The 20,033-nt window shown below is 34.7% G+C and overlaps 1 protein-coding gene across 4 annotated transcripts in view; it reads left to right on the forward strand.

Moving 5' to 3' along the window:
- ASCC3 (activating signal cointegrator 1 complex subunit 3) overlaps positions 1-20,033 on the forward strand; it is a 282,281-nt gene that overhangs the window by 214,694 nt on the left and 47,554 nt on the right. For 3 of the 4 annotated variants that reach the window (XR_013956598.1, XM_080615418.1, XM_080615419.1), the window contains exons 30-34: positions 505-647; positions 10,358-10,495; positions 10,597-10,717; positions 13,963-14,095; positions 17,017-17,142. Coding sequence is in view for 3 of the 4 variants with exons in the window: in XM_080615418.1 (XP_080471544.1) it covers positions 505-647; positions 10,358-10,495; positions 10,597-10,717; positions 13,963-14,095; positions 17,017-17,142 (661 nt within the window). In the remaining variant the exon portion in view is untranslated. Of the gene's footprint in view, positions 1-504; positions 648-1,915; positions 2,239-10,357; positions 10,496-10,596; positions 10,718-13,962; positions 14,096-17,016; positions 17,143-20,033 lie in introns of those variants that run through there. The other variant, XM_080615420.1, reaches the window with a different exon arrangement.

The raw sequence follows: 20,033 nt of genomic DNA on the forward strand, positions 1-20,033 counted from the left end.
TTTCTACCTTTTTTACCTTTTCTGATTTTGGTGGATTGAAGTGATCTTTTGCAGGCAGACATGAGTTTATGCAGTCTGGACTCTGAGTCAGGCAGAAAGCAAGTTTTGGACCTTGATGGCACATAGCCTAAACTAACATATCCCAACAGGTAGAAAAAACAGAACATACTTATGCTAAGATAGAGAAATTCACAAGCTTTTAAGTCTAGAAAGCTTGTCCAGGTTTTGTGGGGTTTTGGTGGGGTTTTTTTCCCAACTGATTCTGTTAATTAGCTTACAATGATCACTGAAGTAGCAAGAAAACTAGCTCAGACTCCACTAAGCGTATATTGATTTGATTCAGAGATGGCATATGCTCACTTCAGTTGTATCTGTCTGGTAGAACACAGAAGTACACGTATCTGTGTATCATCTGCACAGAGGTATATAAGCTGTCTAGGCAATGAGAAACTCTAATTTTTGTCATTAAAGGGCCTAATTCTCAAGTTCTGCTTTCCTCAACAGCGATTCGGAGTCATTCTCCAGCCAAGCCTGTTCTTATTTTTGTATCATCCAGACGTCAGACAAGGCTTACTGCTTTAGATCTGATAGCTTTCCTAGCCACCGAGGATGATCCCAAACAATGGTTGAAGATGGATGAAAGAGAGGTAGAATCATTTTACCTACATTATTTGTAGTTTGCTTCTATTTTATTGATATTTTGTTTGAAAAGAAAATACATCTAAGACAAAAGAGTCATGTGAGCATAGATCTTGAAACAGCTATGATTAAGCTAAATTTCAATATGTATTAAGACTAGCGTCAGCATTAAGACTATATAAACATCTTTGCAAAGGCTGAACTTTAGAACACAGTCTCTTTTATCTTTGTTTTTCCTGCATATCTATTATTAATGCTAGTTCCCTTGTCCCAGACAACATATATCACATGGTAAAAGTCTTTGATACAAAGATAAGACAAAGAATAAAAGAAAGAGGACTAGTGTTCTCCAAAGTTTACAGCTGGAAATTCGTGACATAGAGATGCTGAGCTTGAATTTAAACCAAATCCCTTTCAGTGTTTTAGGAACAAAATCATCCCTCTCATAAGATAACTGTATGTGTAGATGGTCATGTATATGCATGTATTTCTGTGTGTATATATGTACATATATATATAATGCGTCTGTCCATTATATTCATACATATATACATATTGCAGAGCCAACTGTTTAGGAATGGTTCAGCCTTGCATATCAATGATGTAAATCAATGTTAACAAGGAAAAAAAGCTTCTGCTAATGTATTTGTTTTAAGAACATAAAAATTACTGCGAAATATTCAAATGTTAAGCAATACTGGAGTAAACATTTAATTTTTTATTCTTTCTCAGGCAATACAATCTTTAGTTACATTTTCTTGTCTTGTTTCTCAAAAAAATCCTTTCAGTTGTTGCAAACCATGAATGATGGTCAAATAAGAAATAACCATTTAATATTCTGTTTCGTCTTCATTCTTCAAAATGTATACTGGATTTTATTTACTGCACTTGGTTCAGCACCTGCTCTGAATAATGAATTATTTATTTCCTTCTTAACTAATGGTCTTGATTATAGTATATATGTGCTTCAAAACAGTTTCTTTGGTTGATTTTCAGATTTCCCAGGTTTTGGAAGTTAGATTTTTTAATGGTTGCGGACCCTTTGCATAGGAATTTCTGTGATAATAATGGGCCAAAAGACCCCAAAATGAAGGATTCATAAATACAAGATCCAGAATGAATATTGTATGAACATTAATATTTCAGCAGTTGTCTGAGTAATTATTCACTTGTGTACCAAAAATTACATGCCAAAAAGTATAGTTTTCTAGATGAGGTTATTTGATTTTGTTTGTTCTTTACAAAAAAATAAAGTGTGATTATCTTTTTTTTTCAGAGATAAAGCATCACATCTGTATCCTTCCTCTTTTGGAGGGATTATAAGAAAGAAAATGGATGTCTTGGCTGCTAAACTGCTACTGCTAAAGCATGTCTCAATTTGAATCTGATTTTCTAACAGTATAGCCTCTATTTAATGCTTTCTTGAGCATAACAGGAACATTTCATATCAAAATGATTACTGCTTAGTAGAGTACTCTAGTACCTTATGCTAGGTTACTGTAGTGATCTCACCTACAATTAGAATATGTGACATGCAGCTTCCCCTAAATGACTTGCATTAATATGAATAGCTTCCTTATGTCCTGTGAGCCACTACCATCCTGAAAAGAACTGTAACTGAAGCTTCTTCACTTGCTGGAAAAGGGTTTTCTATTAGGAGTCTTTGAATTTCATATTTTTCAGAATAAACCTCTGAAGGATTTGAAAGAGGAGCCAACAAGGACAAGCAGACTTCGCATTTATTAGTTTAATAACATTTGCATATTATTTGTATCTGAATTAATAAGCTGAATATTTGGAGCACAAGATACCTACCAAGTTACTCAGTTCTGATTACGTAAAAGACTGAGGATTAATTCCTAAGTTGTTATATCTTACCACTATTATGCAGAACACAATTCTGTTTGAAGCATTTCAAGTGGATATTTCTTTAGGTAATTGTGGGACCAGTTTGTAGTTTTGTGTTTTAAATGAGCATGATTAGCCTGAGTTTCATTTGACATTGAAGCAAAGAACAAAGCTCAATAGTGCTACATACCCAGCATATGTACTGCTTAATTCTTTATCCATAATTGGTGGGTTGGTTTGTTGTTTGGTTTTGTCTTTTTTTTAATTCTAACTTCAAGTTATATTAAAGTCAGGCTTGGACTAGGTGAAATAGACAAAATTCTCTCCATACAGCTATGGCATTTTTGAGTATTAAAAGTAGAACTAGTGAATATTTACTTTATAGGAGGTATTCCCTACTTTATGGGAGGTATTGCCTGTCTTAAATACTTGCCCAAATATTTCATGTTTCTCAATTCCATATGGAATAAGAATGGATCAGTTAGAAGAAATAAATTTTTCATGCCTTTAAGCAACATTTTCTGTTGCCTGTCAGTTTTGCGCATTTGTTTTTTGCCAACCCATGTTCCTGTAGGGGAATTTACAGATAGATTATTTCATTCTCAAAATGTTTGCAATTGTTAATTGTGAAGTATGTTGAGATACAAGAGATTTTTCATAGGTGGGTGTATGCAAAGTTTACAAGCTTTACAACAGGCCTTGGAATTTCTCTTCATTCAGCCTTATTTATATGATATTAATTTTGGCTGACATAAGATTCCTTTAAGAACTCATTGGTTAGTTTTCTTTAATGGTGTAACTGATTTTGCTACATGACAGTCTATGTTTATGTTAGCTTCCCAGTGGGTATACTGCATAATATATACATACCGCAACTTCTTAAAATGCTGTAAACAATGCCATCCATAATAACATCTAGAAGACTGATAATTGAGGTAGACACAGATCCTTAACAGCAATGAAAGGTGATTTTACTCTCTTACCCTGCATGGCAGGTTTTCTCTGATAGTAACAGAGAGATTCAGGCTCTGAGGGGGAGGGATAGAAGTGGGAGAGAGACCAATACTGGATCTTTGCTACCTGTTTATCAGCTATGCCATCATTTTAGCTTCCCTCGTCTTCTCTGTAGAGATGCTCCCTATAGTGGTAGTGCCAAACAAGACTCTCATTTGCAGCATGTGAAGGGTGCAGTCTCTTTTCAGCAACTCCAGACTGCTTCACTTCACAGTAACAGGCAAATCCACCTCCATCTCTGCCACCCAGCTCCAAGTATCAAATTCAGACAATATTTCAATCAGTTATATTTCAAAGTACATGAACTTTTACGAAGCTTCTAGGGTACAGATTTGTATGAATAAATGATGTACAGAAACAAACCTTCAACTGTTGCCACCAAAGTAGACAACAGCATACCAGGATCATGGAGGAACCATACAAGACATTCTTTCCATCAAAAAGGAGTCAGCAGTCTAACAGGTGCAACTGAATTATAGTCGAGAAGGAATTTTGTTCTACGTCCATCTACTTTTCAGTAGATTTTACAGGCAGCTCTATTCAGTCTTGGAGATGGTTCTTCCTGAATGCTTTCCTTGAATTTCATGTCTGATGTAAGTTTCCTGTTCATACCCATGTTCCTACAGTATTCAGAAAGTTGAAAGTTATTCGAAAAGTTCAGACAGCTGTTAGTCTTCATAAGACTGAACTGTCCTTGATGAAAATTGATGTTTCTAGTACAAGTAAGTTTTCCAGTTCTACTAGACAGGTTGTTACACAACAATAGTTAGATCTATTTAATAGATTCTATCCAACAAAGTTTCAGGCTATGTGCATGCTTTTTGTTAAGAAATTCTCTCCACTCAGATACCTTATGTCTAGTTTAATCTGAGCAAGAAAGCCTCCAATGATGTTGAAATACCCTACTTAGTGAGATTTGTAACTGATTCTTCAAAGCTCATCCGCACGTTTGCCAATTGCTATGCATCACAACACATGCAGACATTCTTCAGGATTTAAGCAGGACTGCCACTGTTTGCCAAAAAAAATACCCTAGGCCTTAGAGGTGGTTTATTTTTTTCTTTTTCTGTAAGGTGTGTTGTCCATACACGTTCCAAAATGAGCTCTCCATCCCTCTTAGGATTTGCAGTCCCAACTCAGGATTTATTTTTTGCCAAAGAGTGAAGAAGCAGCTGAAGCTGCACTCCTTGCCATTTGCACTTGTTGCAAGGCCTCTTCAGTTGACATCACTTGTAAAGATCATCCTTGCTACAAAGCCACAGGTGCATCATGACAGAACTGTGAATAAGCATTGCATCTGAAAGACTGCACCTATAGATTAATTCTTAATTTCTTTTTATTGTTCATTGATGCCCATGTGCCGATGAAAAAAGCAAATTGTATGCTCGCCCTGCTTTTTTGTACAATAATGAGATGATTTTTAAATATACACATTCCAGCCAAAATTCTAACTTGGAGCTGTCAGCCAGGACTGTCACATTGAAGCTTGTGACCCATTACTTGTTAAAAGGGACAACAGCTCAGATTATCCTTTTGGAAACAGACAGTGCCACCAGTCTGTGATGGTAAGCTTGTATAAGATCAGTCAGGCTGTTCTACATTAGGAGCTGACTAAAGAGTAACAAGTTCTCCTCTTTCAGAAATTGCATCTACATCTGTAGTGGCAGCAGATGTTGCAATCTTTTTACAACATAATTAATTAGAATCAAGTTTTCAGTTTATTTATTTTTCTCTAATGTTTTTACTGCTTTTTTTTAACCTAAAACAAAAGTACAAAGTAGTATTTGTTGTTTATTGTTTGAAGTTAGAATGCCATTCTCACCAGCAAACAAGCAGGGTGTTTTCTTATTTGGGGTTGGGTTTTTTTAAGAAATTTATTCCCTGACCAGATATGTGGATTTTTTTTTCTGTTTTGTTTTGGTTTTTTATATTTACAGTGCAAAGATGGAGAAGAAATGTACCCATGTACACAGTTTTAACTTTAACCACAATGATTTTTGCATTCTGCTTTGTGCATCATTTTACCATCTGCATCTTGTTAAGACTGTTCTTTAGGAAACCTCTAGAAATAACCAAAATCCTTCAGCACAAACATACCTACTGTAATATTCAATAGCATCCATACCAGGCAATAGCCAGCGTCCACTGAATTCAAGGGCACTTGAATGAAAGGCACTGATTGACTCCAAAAAAATTAATCAGGCCCGTACTGATTTTATGATTTTAGAGATGTGAGTGCATAAACATGTGTGCGCTAATTATGTATTTGTGTATGTGTTCATATGCTATGTGGAAATATGCAAAGACATATGCATGAAAGTGAATTAAATTTTACCATACAGTTCTGGTTTGCATTGAAAAAAAAAAAAAAAAAAAAAAAAAGAAAAACACAACACCCAAAAAAATGTTGTTGGAAAGGCAAAAGATTACTTTTCCTGCTCTAACCTTTAAATAAAATAACCTTTTATCTCCATGTTCATATTCTGAGGTAATGCTGTGCTATAAAACAGGAATAGAAGAATCTGGTCTGTGTCATGAATAGGTATATTGCTGTCTTTCAGATAAGATTTTTAGTGTATATGTTTTAATAATGTATGTCAACTGTTTAAACAATAAGACATTTCTTGAATAATCTTATTTGAGGTGGTTTAGGCATCCTTTTTTTTTTTGGAAGAGTTCTGGAGTATAAGTCAACTCTTCATTAAAAATGAAGAGTTGACTTTTTTTTCTGCCTTTAAAAGTCAGGAAGATACCCAAGAATGATTTCTAAGTGTTTCACTCATTATAGAAGTTCAACTTCCTTCTACAAGATGTTGGTTTTACGACAGAAAAGTGTGTCATAAAAAATTAACATTTAGTTATAACAAGGAGTTGTTTTTATTTCACTTAACATCTGTACCAGATGTGAAATATGTAATTATTTTTGTAAAAGACTTCATAACTTTCATGATTCTTTTGTTTGGCACATCTTTCTTCTATTGGGCATTTTAGACAATTGATAAGCATTATTCAGTGGCATATGGTCTGAGTCTGACGTGCTTTGAAAAGAGTAGGGAGTACTAATAATGAGGATTCTGTGAAAATGGGAAAACCAGCACAACAGATATGCTTTGAGAAAGTATGGGGTTTTAGCATCTTGAAACAATATATCACACTCAAAGGGACAGAATTGGGCTGCACAATCTGTTAGCTCATTCTTGTCCAATCTGGTCTCCTCCTTTCTTTTGGAGCCAGCATTGTCATCAACTTGCTGAATTATATTCTGGCTGGAATGTATTTCAGGCACAGGGTAATGTATCTACTTAAATGGAATCCTATCTTTCTACAAAAGCTTTTTAAGTATAATAAATTTAAAATATAAAAAAGTTCTATTAGCTTAAAGTAAATGGTTCAACAGTTTACATATGTGCAGGAACAAAGAAAATGACTACTTACTAGTTTGAGAAAAATCTAGCTTGTTCAAAGATCAGAATAGAAAAGGTAGAAGTAAACTTTATTTTTTATAGTAAGTATTTTGCACAGCTACTAGAGTCACAAATTGGTCTTCAAAGGTGTTTTATTAAAAGATGAATTCCTAATCAACCTAATGTTAGGAAAGTGCAGGAGATATTTTGTTTGTTCCTCAAAAAATCTGTGAAGGATAGATAGCAAAACTTTTTCTGCATGGGCCCAATCCTGCCTGCCTTAGAGTCCAGGAAAAAATCCTTCCTTACATTAAACTCCCTGCTTCGGTGTTTTATGGAGTCTTTTATGTCAGTACCATGTATATTTCCTGATATTATTTTTAATATAACACAATTTCTGGTTTTAAGATAAAATATATTTTCTTTGCCATTATATCTTTACCCAACATTGCAGTTATATTCAGAAAGATAAATAGCAATGAAGTTATACCAATGCAGAAATGTCAGGTTTGTTTTATAGCCACAATGTGTGTCTGTTTCTGGTTAATGAACCTATTAATTGTGCCATTATTTCTTAATAGAAAGTGATAATATTCTTACACTACACTGACATAAGAAAGTTATATTTTTAAATAAATTGTCGTGATAATTTTAAGCCTTGGGTTGTGCCTAGGGTAAAATAGTTAAGTTTATTACATTGATTTATGTGAAAGTAAGGGGTCAGCTAAAAATGACTAGGATTCCCTGCTGCTAAAATGACAGGATAGTAGTACATGTGCCAGCTCTCCTGCTAAGGGTTCTTTAGTTTTCTTGTGGTAAATTACACTGCTTTGCAGGTGTGACTAACAGCACCACAGGCCATCGCTGTAATACAAGTCAGAGGGGAAAAAAAAAAATAACCACCACTGATTGTAAAAGCAAGAAGAACATCTTGGAATAAATGCCCAGCAGTGTGAATTTAGGATATTTTCTGCTGGCAACTCCATGGCAAAAAGATTTAGCTCAAGTCCTGTACTGAAAATAGCTAACACTGTAAAATTGCATGTGCTGAAGGAGCAGTCTAATCCCTATAGACTAATCCAAATCAGCTGATTTGATCCCTGTACTCTTCTAGTGGAAAAGGGAGTTTAGATTCATTATTTTCCCAATATCAAATTCCACTTATGTAATAACGAAATAAATGTCATTGGAACTGGCTTGCTCCCTTACACTAGAGACATAACTATCATAAAGTTATGATTCTTGGTGGGGAGGAGAAAAAATAATTCAGCAATATCATATCTCTTGTAAGTTTTTGAATGCAGAAAATGAGTAAAATGTAAATGCATTTTTTCATTTATTTTTCTGATATTTATCACTGCTTTTTTCTACTTTTTCATCTTAATTTCCTGTCAAGTGTATACATAAACTATTATTTCCCAAAGTATCCCTCTAAGCATAAGGAGCCTGTGCTATTTTTCAGTCATAAGAGAAAAAATCTTTAAGATGGGTCATAATTCATATCGTCTACACTGCCATCACGTGTCTACATGTTGACTAGAGAAATCAAAGGTTTGCTGATTGTATCTAGATAGATAAACTTTATCCTTTAACATATCCTGCTTTCATTCAGTTCTTTACTCTCTTCTGCTTGTCTACCCCTCTTCTTGTTTTCCTTTCATAAAGAGACTTATCCCCTCTTCATGTCTCAGTTCCTTGCTTTTTTCTTTCTGCTTTCTTTCCTTTCAGTGCTTTATAATCCCTTTCACCCTTTTTTTCTGTGAACATCATTTTCAGCTCAGTTCATACAACAAACCTTCCATGTCTTATAACATAGGAAACTCTCAGTAACATCCAGGCCACTGCATGGTGAAGGAAAATGAAGTCTAAGAGTTCACATTGACAGATCAAATAGATTGGACCTAGCCAAAATTTGAATTTTTTTTTTTTTAATTGGGTTCTCTGTTACTTCCATCAGTATCCACACTAGTTCAAAAAAAATAGATTTGATTTTTTTTTTACGTGTTTTGTAATTTCCCCTTCCTGACAAAACTGATTGATTTACAAAATCTATATTGTTTGTTTGTGTTTTTTTAAGTCTTGGATATGGACTATTATCTGCTCTTTTTTGTACCTTTTAAGGATTTTTTTAGTAATAGTAGTTATGTATGTTACTTGGGTTTCAATATGTGAATAATTTTGTTAACATTAAGGTCTGGGAGTTATAAAACCCAGGAGACATTTAGAGAAAGTTACAATTTTGAACATCAGAAGTACCACACACCTTAGAGTCCTAAGTGAACATGAAGATATCACTGTAGTCATGTCATGTATCTGTATCTTTGAGATACTCTGTCTGAGACTGAATACTCAGTCCAAATTCCTCAGTTACCCTGAGTAATTAGTTCTGCACTACTATTTTTTCTCTAGCCTTGGCTATACCTCCTAGGTTAATCATGAGTGATGCTGCCCAGAAGAATGCAATATCAACATGCCACTGCTGGTGGCACCAGGAAACCACTAATACGAGATGAGGTTTGAAAGTTCCTGGCTATAATTATATTAAAATCACATAAAATAATGAATGGCCTTAGAAATAAAACATCAGAAGGAATATTGAGGGGTAAAGTCACTAAACAAGACAGAATTTATAAAGCTCTTGGTTGTTATTAAGTGCAGGCTTTTCACACAGGTCATCTACAGAACTAAATGAGCTTATTATGGAATTTTTATGAAAACATAGGCAAGAAGTATGTTAAAATGATAGCAGTTCAGGTGATTCCAGTTACTCATTAGTATGAGATTTGAAAAATATAATAATAAAAAATAGGTATCCATCTGGATTTCTAAAAGTTTTAAGTGAAGATACTTATTGTGCATTGGGTTTCACTACAGGGTTTGTGTCTATAAATTACAAACTCGCACTCAAAAAAAATTTCAAATTAATTTGCATTTCAGCATGTACCTTGGAAAGTTTTTTGATGAATAATTGCAGAATTATCAAACTGAAGAACTATGTCTGTCTTTTCACAGGCATTGGAGAGAGATAAATTTATTTTTCATGACTATATGTTACTGGTTGTGGGGCTTTGCTATGTTTTTATGCCAGTTCTAACCCCTTTGATACTAGGGATTGCATTAAACAAACACAGAACAGAATGCACAGCAGTTGCCAGACCTGTCAAGATATTTTCAGCATTTTCATTTCCTTATCTGGGCTACTTACTGTGTCAATAAAGTCATGTGAATTTTGTATTCTTCCCATCTTTAATATAGTATTTGATTGGGTTTTTTTAGACAAAACCCAGACTGTTCAAAGACTGAAGACTGTGCTTTCCTGTTTGTCATAAACAGTGTTATGCAAATTATTCTTTCTATTAAAAAAAAACCACCAACAACAAACAAAAAGACTTAAAAATTTTAAATTTGTGAGTAATCTGTTTTAAAACATGCAACTGTTCTTTCTGTTACAGATGAATGACATTATTGCAACAGTTAGAGATTCAAATCTGAAGCTGACACTTGCTTTTGGAATAGGTATGCACCATGCAGGTCTACACGAAAGAGACAGGAAAACTGTGGAAGAATTGTTTGTGAACTGCAAAATCCAGGTACATTTGTTCTTTGAATCCTGCCATAATGAGTTTTACATGGAATTTTAAAAGTTGGCTTTTTGTTACATATACCTCACTAATCTTTCTTTCTGTTTTAGGTTCTTATTGCCACAAGTACATTAGCTTGGGGTGTAAATTTTCCAGCTCATTTAGTGATTGTTAAAGGAACAGAATACTATGATGGAAAAACAAGGCGTTATGTGGATTATCCCATTACAGGTACTCACATAAATAATGGAAATGCTCATGCTGAAATGTATTTCAAGCATATGCAAATTATCTGAATTAATTAGTAACTGATAACTGAAAATACCTAATTTGCATAGAGACTAGGATTGCTGAAGAAAGGGTTCCTTTGTTTAATGCAAGTTGTAAGAGAACTCTTTAAGATTTTATGTAATAATGAAAATGTTTCTGTTTTGCAAAATTTTTCATGCCAAATTCCTTTAATGTGTATCATCCAAAATAGACATTAAACAATTGAGGGGACAATATAAAGTCATATTTAGCTACCTACTTAATTGTATAAAAGGACATTTTCATGCATGCAAATAATTTATCTTTTAAACCTTTTTTAAATATAAATGGATTTTTAACGGTAAACTAAGCCACGGTTTGAAATGCAACAGTTGAATTACGCATGTAGGAGAACATAAAATTTATACATAAGCAAAAAAACATAACTAGTCTAGGATCTTCAGTGATTTAAGTGATACTTCAAGTAAGTGATACTTCAGAAATAGCTAAATTAAATATTTGAATGTCTAGTTTGATACAGACTTTCTGGTTTCAGTAAACTCTACTTTTCATAAACTGTTCTGCAGTGTTTTCAACAAGCTTAAGAAAAGGAACCATGGAAGAACTTTCAGAGTTCAGACAGGGAGGATATTTGTCTGGATTTTACTATGCTTGGAGAATGAGGACAAGCTAAATTTATTCCAGGTTTCCTGTTTCCCTTTCTCTTTTTGCAAGAGAAAGTTTGTTATTCAATAATCCTATACTATGATAAAGATGTGTACACCTGACGACAATCTAAATGTTACTTGTGATGTAAATAAAGGGCTTGCATCTTTTTTACCATGCACGCTCTTTTCAGCAAAAGAAGCTTACTAAAGAAAAAAACCTCAAACTGAAAATACTATGAGGGTTACTTCTCCCATTATAGAGCTTAATTTAGTGGTTAGTGCTCTGCAGGAAACTTAGGATCAATTTCCAGACCAACACTCTTGTTCAAAGATTCTGGTATGACCTGGGAATTTAGCCCTGCAAACTAGCATTTTGTGACAGACTTTGGCTGATGTAAACTTAGTACAAAGAGTCTCTACAGAGTAGTATCTCATACATCCTGACTGGAAGAATAGTGGCAACTGACTTTATTACTGAATGGGGAAAAGTGATGAGGAAAGAAATCAACTGAAGTTTTAAATTTTATTTTAAATCTGTGGGACTTTCACAGATCAGTAATAGAGAAAATAGTAAAATAAATCAGAAACTCAATAAGGATTTAAAACTTACTATGCTGTTTTAGAAATCTGTGTACAAATACACAGGCTTTAGGGAATGCTTATACTTTCACTTTTTATTGCCATTTGAATCCAGGTGACTTGGACATCAGGGATTGTTCAATTCTTGAATTTTCAATAAGGCTCTGGGGGGAGGGGTGGAGGAATAACACCATCTGTGATGGAAGCATTTAGATTTTGTTGTCTGCATTGCAACAGAAAATGCGGATTCCTTACTTTATGAAGAAACATGTGGTGCGGTTTGCTTAAAGCATTTTTATTTTTAACTTTCTAGAGAATATTTATGCATATGGAAGTTCTGTGGATAGGTAATACAGTTTTGCAGCAGCAATAAAATGAAAATATGATTAATTTCTTTCTGAAATACTTCCAAAAATTTCACAACACTGTCTTTAACGCTGCCCACAAGTTATGCCTTCACCGTTCCGTCATTATATAACTTGGTTTCTCCCTGCTGAAGTTACCTTTCTGTATAAAGGATGCGTTTGGCTCCAAGGAAGCAACTGAGGGCAGAATGAATCATTCTGGAGAGTCCAGTACTTTCAAAATAACTAGAAGTGCCTCTTTGAATGAAGTCAGAGGTTTGGGGAAGACCTTTTCTCAGTTACCAGACGTTTAGTCAGCCAGTTGCATCATGTTTAACATTTCAGGAGTTTAGTCCAGTGATTAAAAGCAGCCAAGCAACATATAGTCAGTAAAGAAATTATTGGGTTTGGATAATTACATAGGGGATATCAGCAAGAATAATTTCCTGATGCTTTACAGTAAGTCCATTTCATATATGGTATTATGCACAATTTAATTCACCACATTAGAATAGGAAGAAGTTGTTTCATCACTTCCTGTGCACATGCCTATTCGGAAACATCATTTTCAAACTGGTTTGGTTTTACATTTTCATGTCACTCCTAAGTTAACAGAAGATATAAACTGATAAAAAAAATTGCAATCTATATAGCTCATGGGTACACAAGTGAAAATCTGTTATTAAAAACTGTGTATTGTCATTGGGCTGTTTCTCCTATCATGATCCATTGCTGTATCCCATACTACACCCTCTGGCTTTTCCTTCACCAGCTGACAATTGTGCTAAAAGCTTATTGATTCTGAAGCCAAAGAAATCACTTTTCAAAATGTCAGGTAGGGCAAACCATATGTTTTGCAGGTATGATAGAGCTCATAGAGGCTACTCAAAACTAAAAAGCTTTAAAATAAACATGTGAAACTTACTTATGTTTTGTTTCAGCTAGTATTTTCAGTATTTATAGGAATCATTAACTAGTATTTGCAAGTAATAATGTGTAGACAGAGTAGAAGAGGTAAGCTTTAATTGTACCTGCTTTTAAATTTGTGTATCATGGTCTGATATGAAACCATCTCTACTCCAGTGCAAATAACTAATATCACTTTTAATGAAATTTGAGTGGGAAAGATCATAGCTGTCAGTAATTAGATTTTGCCTTTACCAGTTTATCTCTAAAATATTCAAAACCTAGGAAATAATACATGGCAGAAAAGTTTATAAAAGGGACTTCTATTATTGTGAAGTCAAATATGTGAAAATTAGGAAATAATAGATAGTTCCTTCCTGAGACAGTAGGCTTCATGAGTTCCCTGACTGGTCATCTTTAATTGCATATGCACAAACAAGGGATGGTTGTGGAATGGAAGGAGAGTAGAAAAAATTTTTATTAGATGTAAGCTTAGATTCTATTGCAGTGGGTGGTCCTCAAGTGTGCAGGAAGATAGTCTCTGCCAGAAAGAAGTTCATCATAAATTTATCTGAGATGGAAAAAAAATATTAGATTTGTCAAAACCAACAGGACATACAAGGCCAAAGAATTCAAAAAATCCTGTATTGTACATTATGCAGACATAAATACATTTATTTATACATTCAAATAAATTAATTTGGTTTATACATTATTGTCTCTTTGGCAGATGTGCTTCAGATGATGGGACGTGCTGGCAGACCACAGTTTGATGACCAAGGAAAAGCTGTAATTCTAGTTCATGATATTAAGAAAGATTTCTACAAAAAATTCCTTTATGAGCCTTTCCCAGTGGAATCAAGGTAAAGATAAAGCAATCAGAAAAGCTGATCAAACTACAAATAATATCACAAATGAGGAATCACAAAAAGTGAAATAAAATTCTTGTGCCCAATACCTCCTAAATATTGTGGTCCTAGAGGGAAATAATTTTTTAAAAAATATTATCCATTTTAATGCAAAAAAATCCTTTCTTCCATGAATTTTGAGGCACTGTTGGTCTCTTTAGTCCATTTCCAGATAAAACTACAAATGTTTCTCTGGTTTGAGTGTTGTCTCAGACATTTGAATGGGAGCACAAACTGTTGTTCAAGAGCAGTGTATAGAACAATTATACATGATCCTCAGAACCCTCCCTGAAATGCTGTGACAAATTCTTAATAGGAAAAAAATAGTTGAGTTTCTAACATTTTTTACCTAGGATACTTGTACCATTATAGATATCGTATTCTTCAAAATCTCACAAGTTCAAAAAGAAATCTGTATGATGTAAATTATTACTGATATTCTTTCAACACATCTTTCACTTCAAAACTGCAATATTGTTGTCAGAAATGTGGAAGTACCACCTTTTTGTTCCCTCTCTGGTCTTAGTCAATACAAAGTTTGCTGTCCAGCATAACGTAATTCATGCATTGATTTTGATATTTATAATATGCTTAGTTGTTCAATGAGAAGCAGAACTAGTTGCGTTGGTCTCCCATAGATGCATGTTTCGTGGAGGAATTCTGAGGTACCTAATAAAGCATGAGCATTACTGAACGCTCAATGATGAAGAATTAATGAAGTATTGTTCTCCTAAGGAAACTTCATCCCTCAACATAAGCGATAATGGGACCTCTATCTGCTCAGGAAGTTTGTAGGAGCTTGAGAGTGCTATGCACCTGTGAAATGTAGTTGAAATGGAATGGTGTATTTGAAAGTTAATTTCTGTGGTGCACAGATAGACATATAATTTTTTTGCAAACAAAGAATGTGGAAACATGCGCTTCATTTCCTTAGGAAATCACGCTTTTCTTAACATAAATTGCACTTAGCACAAAAGGCTAGGAGTTGAACTTCTTCAAAATTGTAGCTAATAAATCAAAAGAGCAGTGTGGTGATATATCCAGACTGTATGGCACTATCATAAACTAGGAAATCTATTCGTAGCAAAGTGGTGTTTCTAAATAAAGTGTGTCTTCAAAATAACAGTAGAAATCACACCTTGTTCCTGTTTGAAATACTATAAATACTCTGTGTTTCTAGTAGCTTATTTTGTGTGTATATACTTACTCTGTAATTTGATATATTTCATCTGTCACTATAAACAAAGAATATTTTATAAATTTTAGCTGAATATTCACATATTACTAGCAATCTTGTTAAGTTCCGTGTAGGATGTGAACCCATTAACTTAAAAGTTGTCTTAGAATCATAGAATAGTTACGGTTGGAAAGGACCTTAAGATCATCTAGTTCCAACCCCCCTGCCATGGGCAGGGACACCTCACACTAAACCATGCCACCCAAGGCTCTGTCCAACCCCGCCTTGAACACTGCCACGGATGGAGCACTCACAACCTCCCTGGGCAACCCATTCCAGTGCCTCACCACCCTCACAGTAAAGAACTTCCTCCTTATATCCAATCTAAACTTCCCCTGTTTAAGTTTGAACCCGTTACCCCTTGTCCTGTCACTACAGTCCCTAATGAATAGTCCATCCCCAGCATTCTTGTAGGCCCCCTTCAGATACTGGAAGGCTGCTATTTGAGGTAAGAGGCGTCATAGCTTCAAAAAGAAACTGGGAGGGTTTTGAGGGTTTTTAGTTTTAGAATGCTTTCCCATCTGTTCTACCAAAGAGCATATTTATCAGCTTTGTGTAATATTTCTAATTTGTAAAATTAAACTTCATAATTTTTCAATTAAAGTTTTTTCTAAAAGCCATTGTGTATGTATTAGTTTTAAGACCTGAATACACAACTCATACTTCAGGCCTTGTTTTCTCACTGATCATGGGTTTGAAATATAGCACATTAGAAGCAAAAGAAAAAGCACTCTTTATTATGGAATAGCTACTGAATCATTTGTCCAGTTTCTGTTGGACAATCTGGGTAGAACATCTGCAGTTCTTACTTCAGAAGCATGCAATCAGTGGTATAGGGCAGTAAACCAGCTATTCATACCAAATTATTCCTTACTTTTAGCAACAGGGAAAGAACAGTAGGAAAAGAAAAAGGATTATAATATAAGAAAAATTAGGCTGATCCTTAAGGATATTTGCCATTCCCTGATTGAACTGTAGCCAGGCATGATCTCATTAGATACCCTAATGGAGGTCTTTGTTCCATTTAATGACACTAAGCAGTATTTTACTTTGTAAGAATCATTTTAAACTGCTTTTGTTCTTCTGTGTTTCTGATTTTAGATCTTTCTGGGTAAAAGTAGCAGTTCTGTGGCTCTGTTTTCTTTTTTTTTTCCTTTTTTTTTTTTACATTGGATGAAGATGAGGCAAAATCTGGGGGAAGTAGTTTTGATGTAATCTTAACAGCCCTCAAGTATTTGTCAAGTATTAGCTAAGCCATTGCCACTGTTTAATTTCCTGTTTGTCTTTCCATATGATTCTCTATTGGAATAAGCCAGCATGATCATATGGTCAACATACAGTATTCAGAAGTTACCACCGAGTAGCTCCATCTGAATACATTCCATGAATGACTTAAATTGGTCATTCTTGGTCCAATCAAAAAAATAATTTGAGCTTCATTCCACTATCATGTAAAGAAGATGATTGACCTTGCAATTACATTGCCCCTTTTTTCCCCCTTTTCTCTTTTACTAGAAGATAAATATATAATATTTTCAGATTAAAAGTAATAAAACTTTTAATGCACAACTCTACAAAATATATTACCTGTCTTCGTGATTGTAAAGTCAGCTAAGTCCTCTTGTTTTCTGTGCTTCAGCTTGTTAGAAGTGCTGGCTGACCACTTGAATGCTGAAATTGCTGCTGGAACTGTTACTTCTAAGCAGGATGCAATGGATTATATCACCTGGACTTATTTCTTCCGTAGACTTATAATGAACCCAACGTGAGTATAAAATACAAATGCAATTTAACCTGAAGGTGACTTGAGTGTAGAGTTGATCCAAAGGTGATCCTGCTGCTGTTGGAGCCTAGAATACTTAACAGTTTCCAGCGTGGGAGCATTACTGGCCCACACATGGAACACAACTTCTGTGCACATTTTTTTAATTTTTTTTTTTGCTCTAAATATAAATGCATTTCTTGGCAAATAATTTTACAATTTAGTGATAACTATAAAATAGCCTTATTGAGAAGGCTACATCAGTATCCCTAAAATAAAACTCCAGATTATCACATTCCTTTAGGTACTGTATTTATAATTGTAAGATCGTAGAATAGTTAGGGTTGGAAAGGACCTTAAGATCATCTAGTTCCAACCCCCTGCGGTGGGCAAGGACGCCTCACACTAGACCATGTAGCCCAAGGCTGTGTTACTTTTTTTTTCGCTACCACATTGATATGTTCTGCCCAGTTTTCTATAGAAAATCTATTAAGACCTGGACTTTCCTAATAAATGAGAGAATAGCTATCAGCTGTTTCTCTGTGATGAAGTTTACTTTCATTAAGGTATCATGGTGAAACCATGTGTGCAATATTTTCAATGATTGTTATCATCCTGCCTAGCTCCAGCTGGTATGCAGATCATTCTGAGCTGTTCCAACTATGTAAGCTGCCTTTGCCACAATAGTGTCATGGGTAAATGGTATGTTACCTATCATGGGATCATTCACCCACCAAAATAATGTGGCAAATAAAGAATTAAGCATTTATAGCACTAAAGATTTCACTTCTCTAGAGTGCTTTAGAGTGACTTTAGAATTTACACATGATCCATACTACAGCTAATGTTACAAACTATACCACTGCAGACACTGTTCTTTTTTTAGTATAAAGAGTAAGTGATGTTATTTTAAAATATCTTGCACTTGAATTGCTGTGTTAAAGTGATTTTATCAATTTGTGTTTGGCAAGCTTTGATCATGTGGTATCTGTAGTAGATAGATTTTTAAGACCCAACAAGCAGCACAAAGGTAAGTGTAAAATATAGAAATGCAGTCGTTTGATTTAATAGGCAAGCTTGTCCCTATATAAAAAAAATGTTCCCACTGGAATATGAGTTTTGCATGTTTACTGATGGTCCTTTTTTCTCAGCAGTTTCTTTAATGTGCATTGTCATGGAAAGCTAAATCTGAGGTTATCACAAATATCAACTTTTAGGTAAAAGTTCTGCTATTCTGAGAGGATTGTGGGAAGAAAGTTGGGGGAGAGGGGAGGGAAGATAAAAACCCACCCTGTTTCATCCTGAGATGCAGAAGCTTTGTAGTGAGAAACAAGATGAGCAGATTTTGACCAATGATGTCCATAATGGCAGGATAGGAATGCATACTGAAGTTTCTAATGAAATTAAAGGCTTTCATTGGAACATCACACATGCAGGTTGGAACAGTTCACAAGCTGTCCTCCTTTACCCCCTCTCAGCCACACAGAAGTACTCAGCATTCTTTCTGTACTTAGTCATTCAGGGAGGATATGAAGGTATGAGGTAATAAAGGATATTGCTGAGTGTCAGAAAGGTCACTTCTAGATCTCAGGGGCAAATTTCAAGAGCAAATGCAATGGATGTGCACACTTTCTATTCTTTGACATGGTAATAAATTCTAATAAGTTTCAACCAAAGTTACTAAACCAGTAGATTTCCTGGACCTACTACTGTCTATGGTATTTTCAGACCTCCTTCAAGACAAGCAGTTCCAGCATTGTCAGTGCTTGAATGAGATACATCAAAGGAAAACTGAAAAGTTTTATGAGGAGAAGGCAGTGAGAGTTGGATAACTCTGAATAAATTGCAGTATGGTAATGGAGTTTGCTGTGCCAGAGATGAGCATATGAAATGATTGATAGTACCAAACAAGAACTATTTGTGGCCCTTAATAATCCGAAGGATTTAAGGTTTATTTTTTTCAAAAGAGTAGGAGCACAGTGGTTGAATTTTGGTATGAGTTGTTACACAATAAGTTGTTACACTCCGCGTCACTTGATACAGTGTTCTCTATCATGTCCTGCCCTCAAGCAATTTTGTTGACTTTCCCTCCACTTCGAAACAAGAACTACTTTCCAGCCAGCAGGTGATTGTACCTTAGTGGTGAATAAGTAATTCCTGTATGCATGATTGGTAAATTGCCTTGGGATTCATTGACATAAAAGTCATTGCATGTGATGCTGTAAATCCCCAAAATAATGGGCTTAGATAATATACAGAAGATTTATATTCTCATTTATTGCCAGTTTTAGCTACTTGTATATTAAAGCTGCATAAACAAATGTAGGATCGTTTTATTCCAGTCCAGTCACATAAAATGCCTTACTGAATGCCTACAATTTGTACTATTTAAGTAATGTTAATCTACCTTTGTTGTGAGATAGAGATCAAAGTATCCTTTCGCTCTAAGAATCCAGGTTTCTTCTAAACATGCAGTCATTATGAATTTTTTTCTGGTACACTTGAGATAATTAGTTAGGCTTGTAATAATGGCTTTTTTTTTTTTTTTTTTTTTGCATGTTGCAATACTTCTTTTCATCAAACCATTTTAATTTTCTAGTTTGATGTACCTTGAAATCTGTGAAATGGGGTTTTACTGTCTAGTTAAAGAGGAGTAATTGAGCTGTTGATTTGAGGGAGTGGAGTAGCTGAGTGCTAGACTAGCATACTGACTGGACAGACATGTGCATGCTGTTCAAGAGATGATATGCAAATGAAAGGGGTGGTCCAAATAAAACTGTTAATCAAAATGTATCAGTCTCGATATCCAGAGTTTATTCTCTGATTTTTCCCTCCCCCAAAGTAATCATTCCTAATTGTAGAGGTTTTTGAATTTGCACGTTAAGTCAAAGTTT

Source organism: Psittacula echo, assembly GCF_963264785.1.
Source record: "Psittacula echo genome assembly, chromosome: 4".
Taxonomy (NCBI): domain Eukaryota; kingdom Metazoa; phylum Chordata; class Aves; order Psittaciformes; family Psittacidae; genus Psittacula; species Psittacula echo.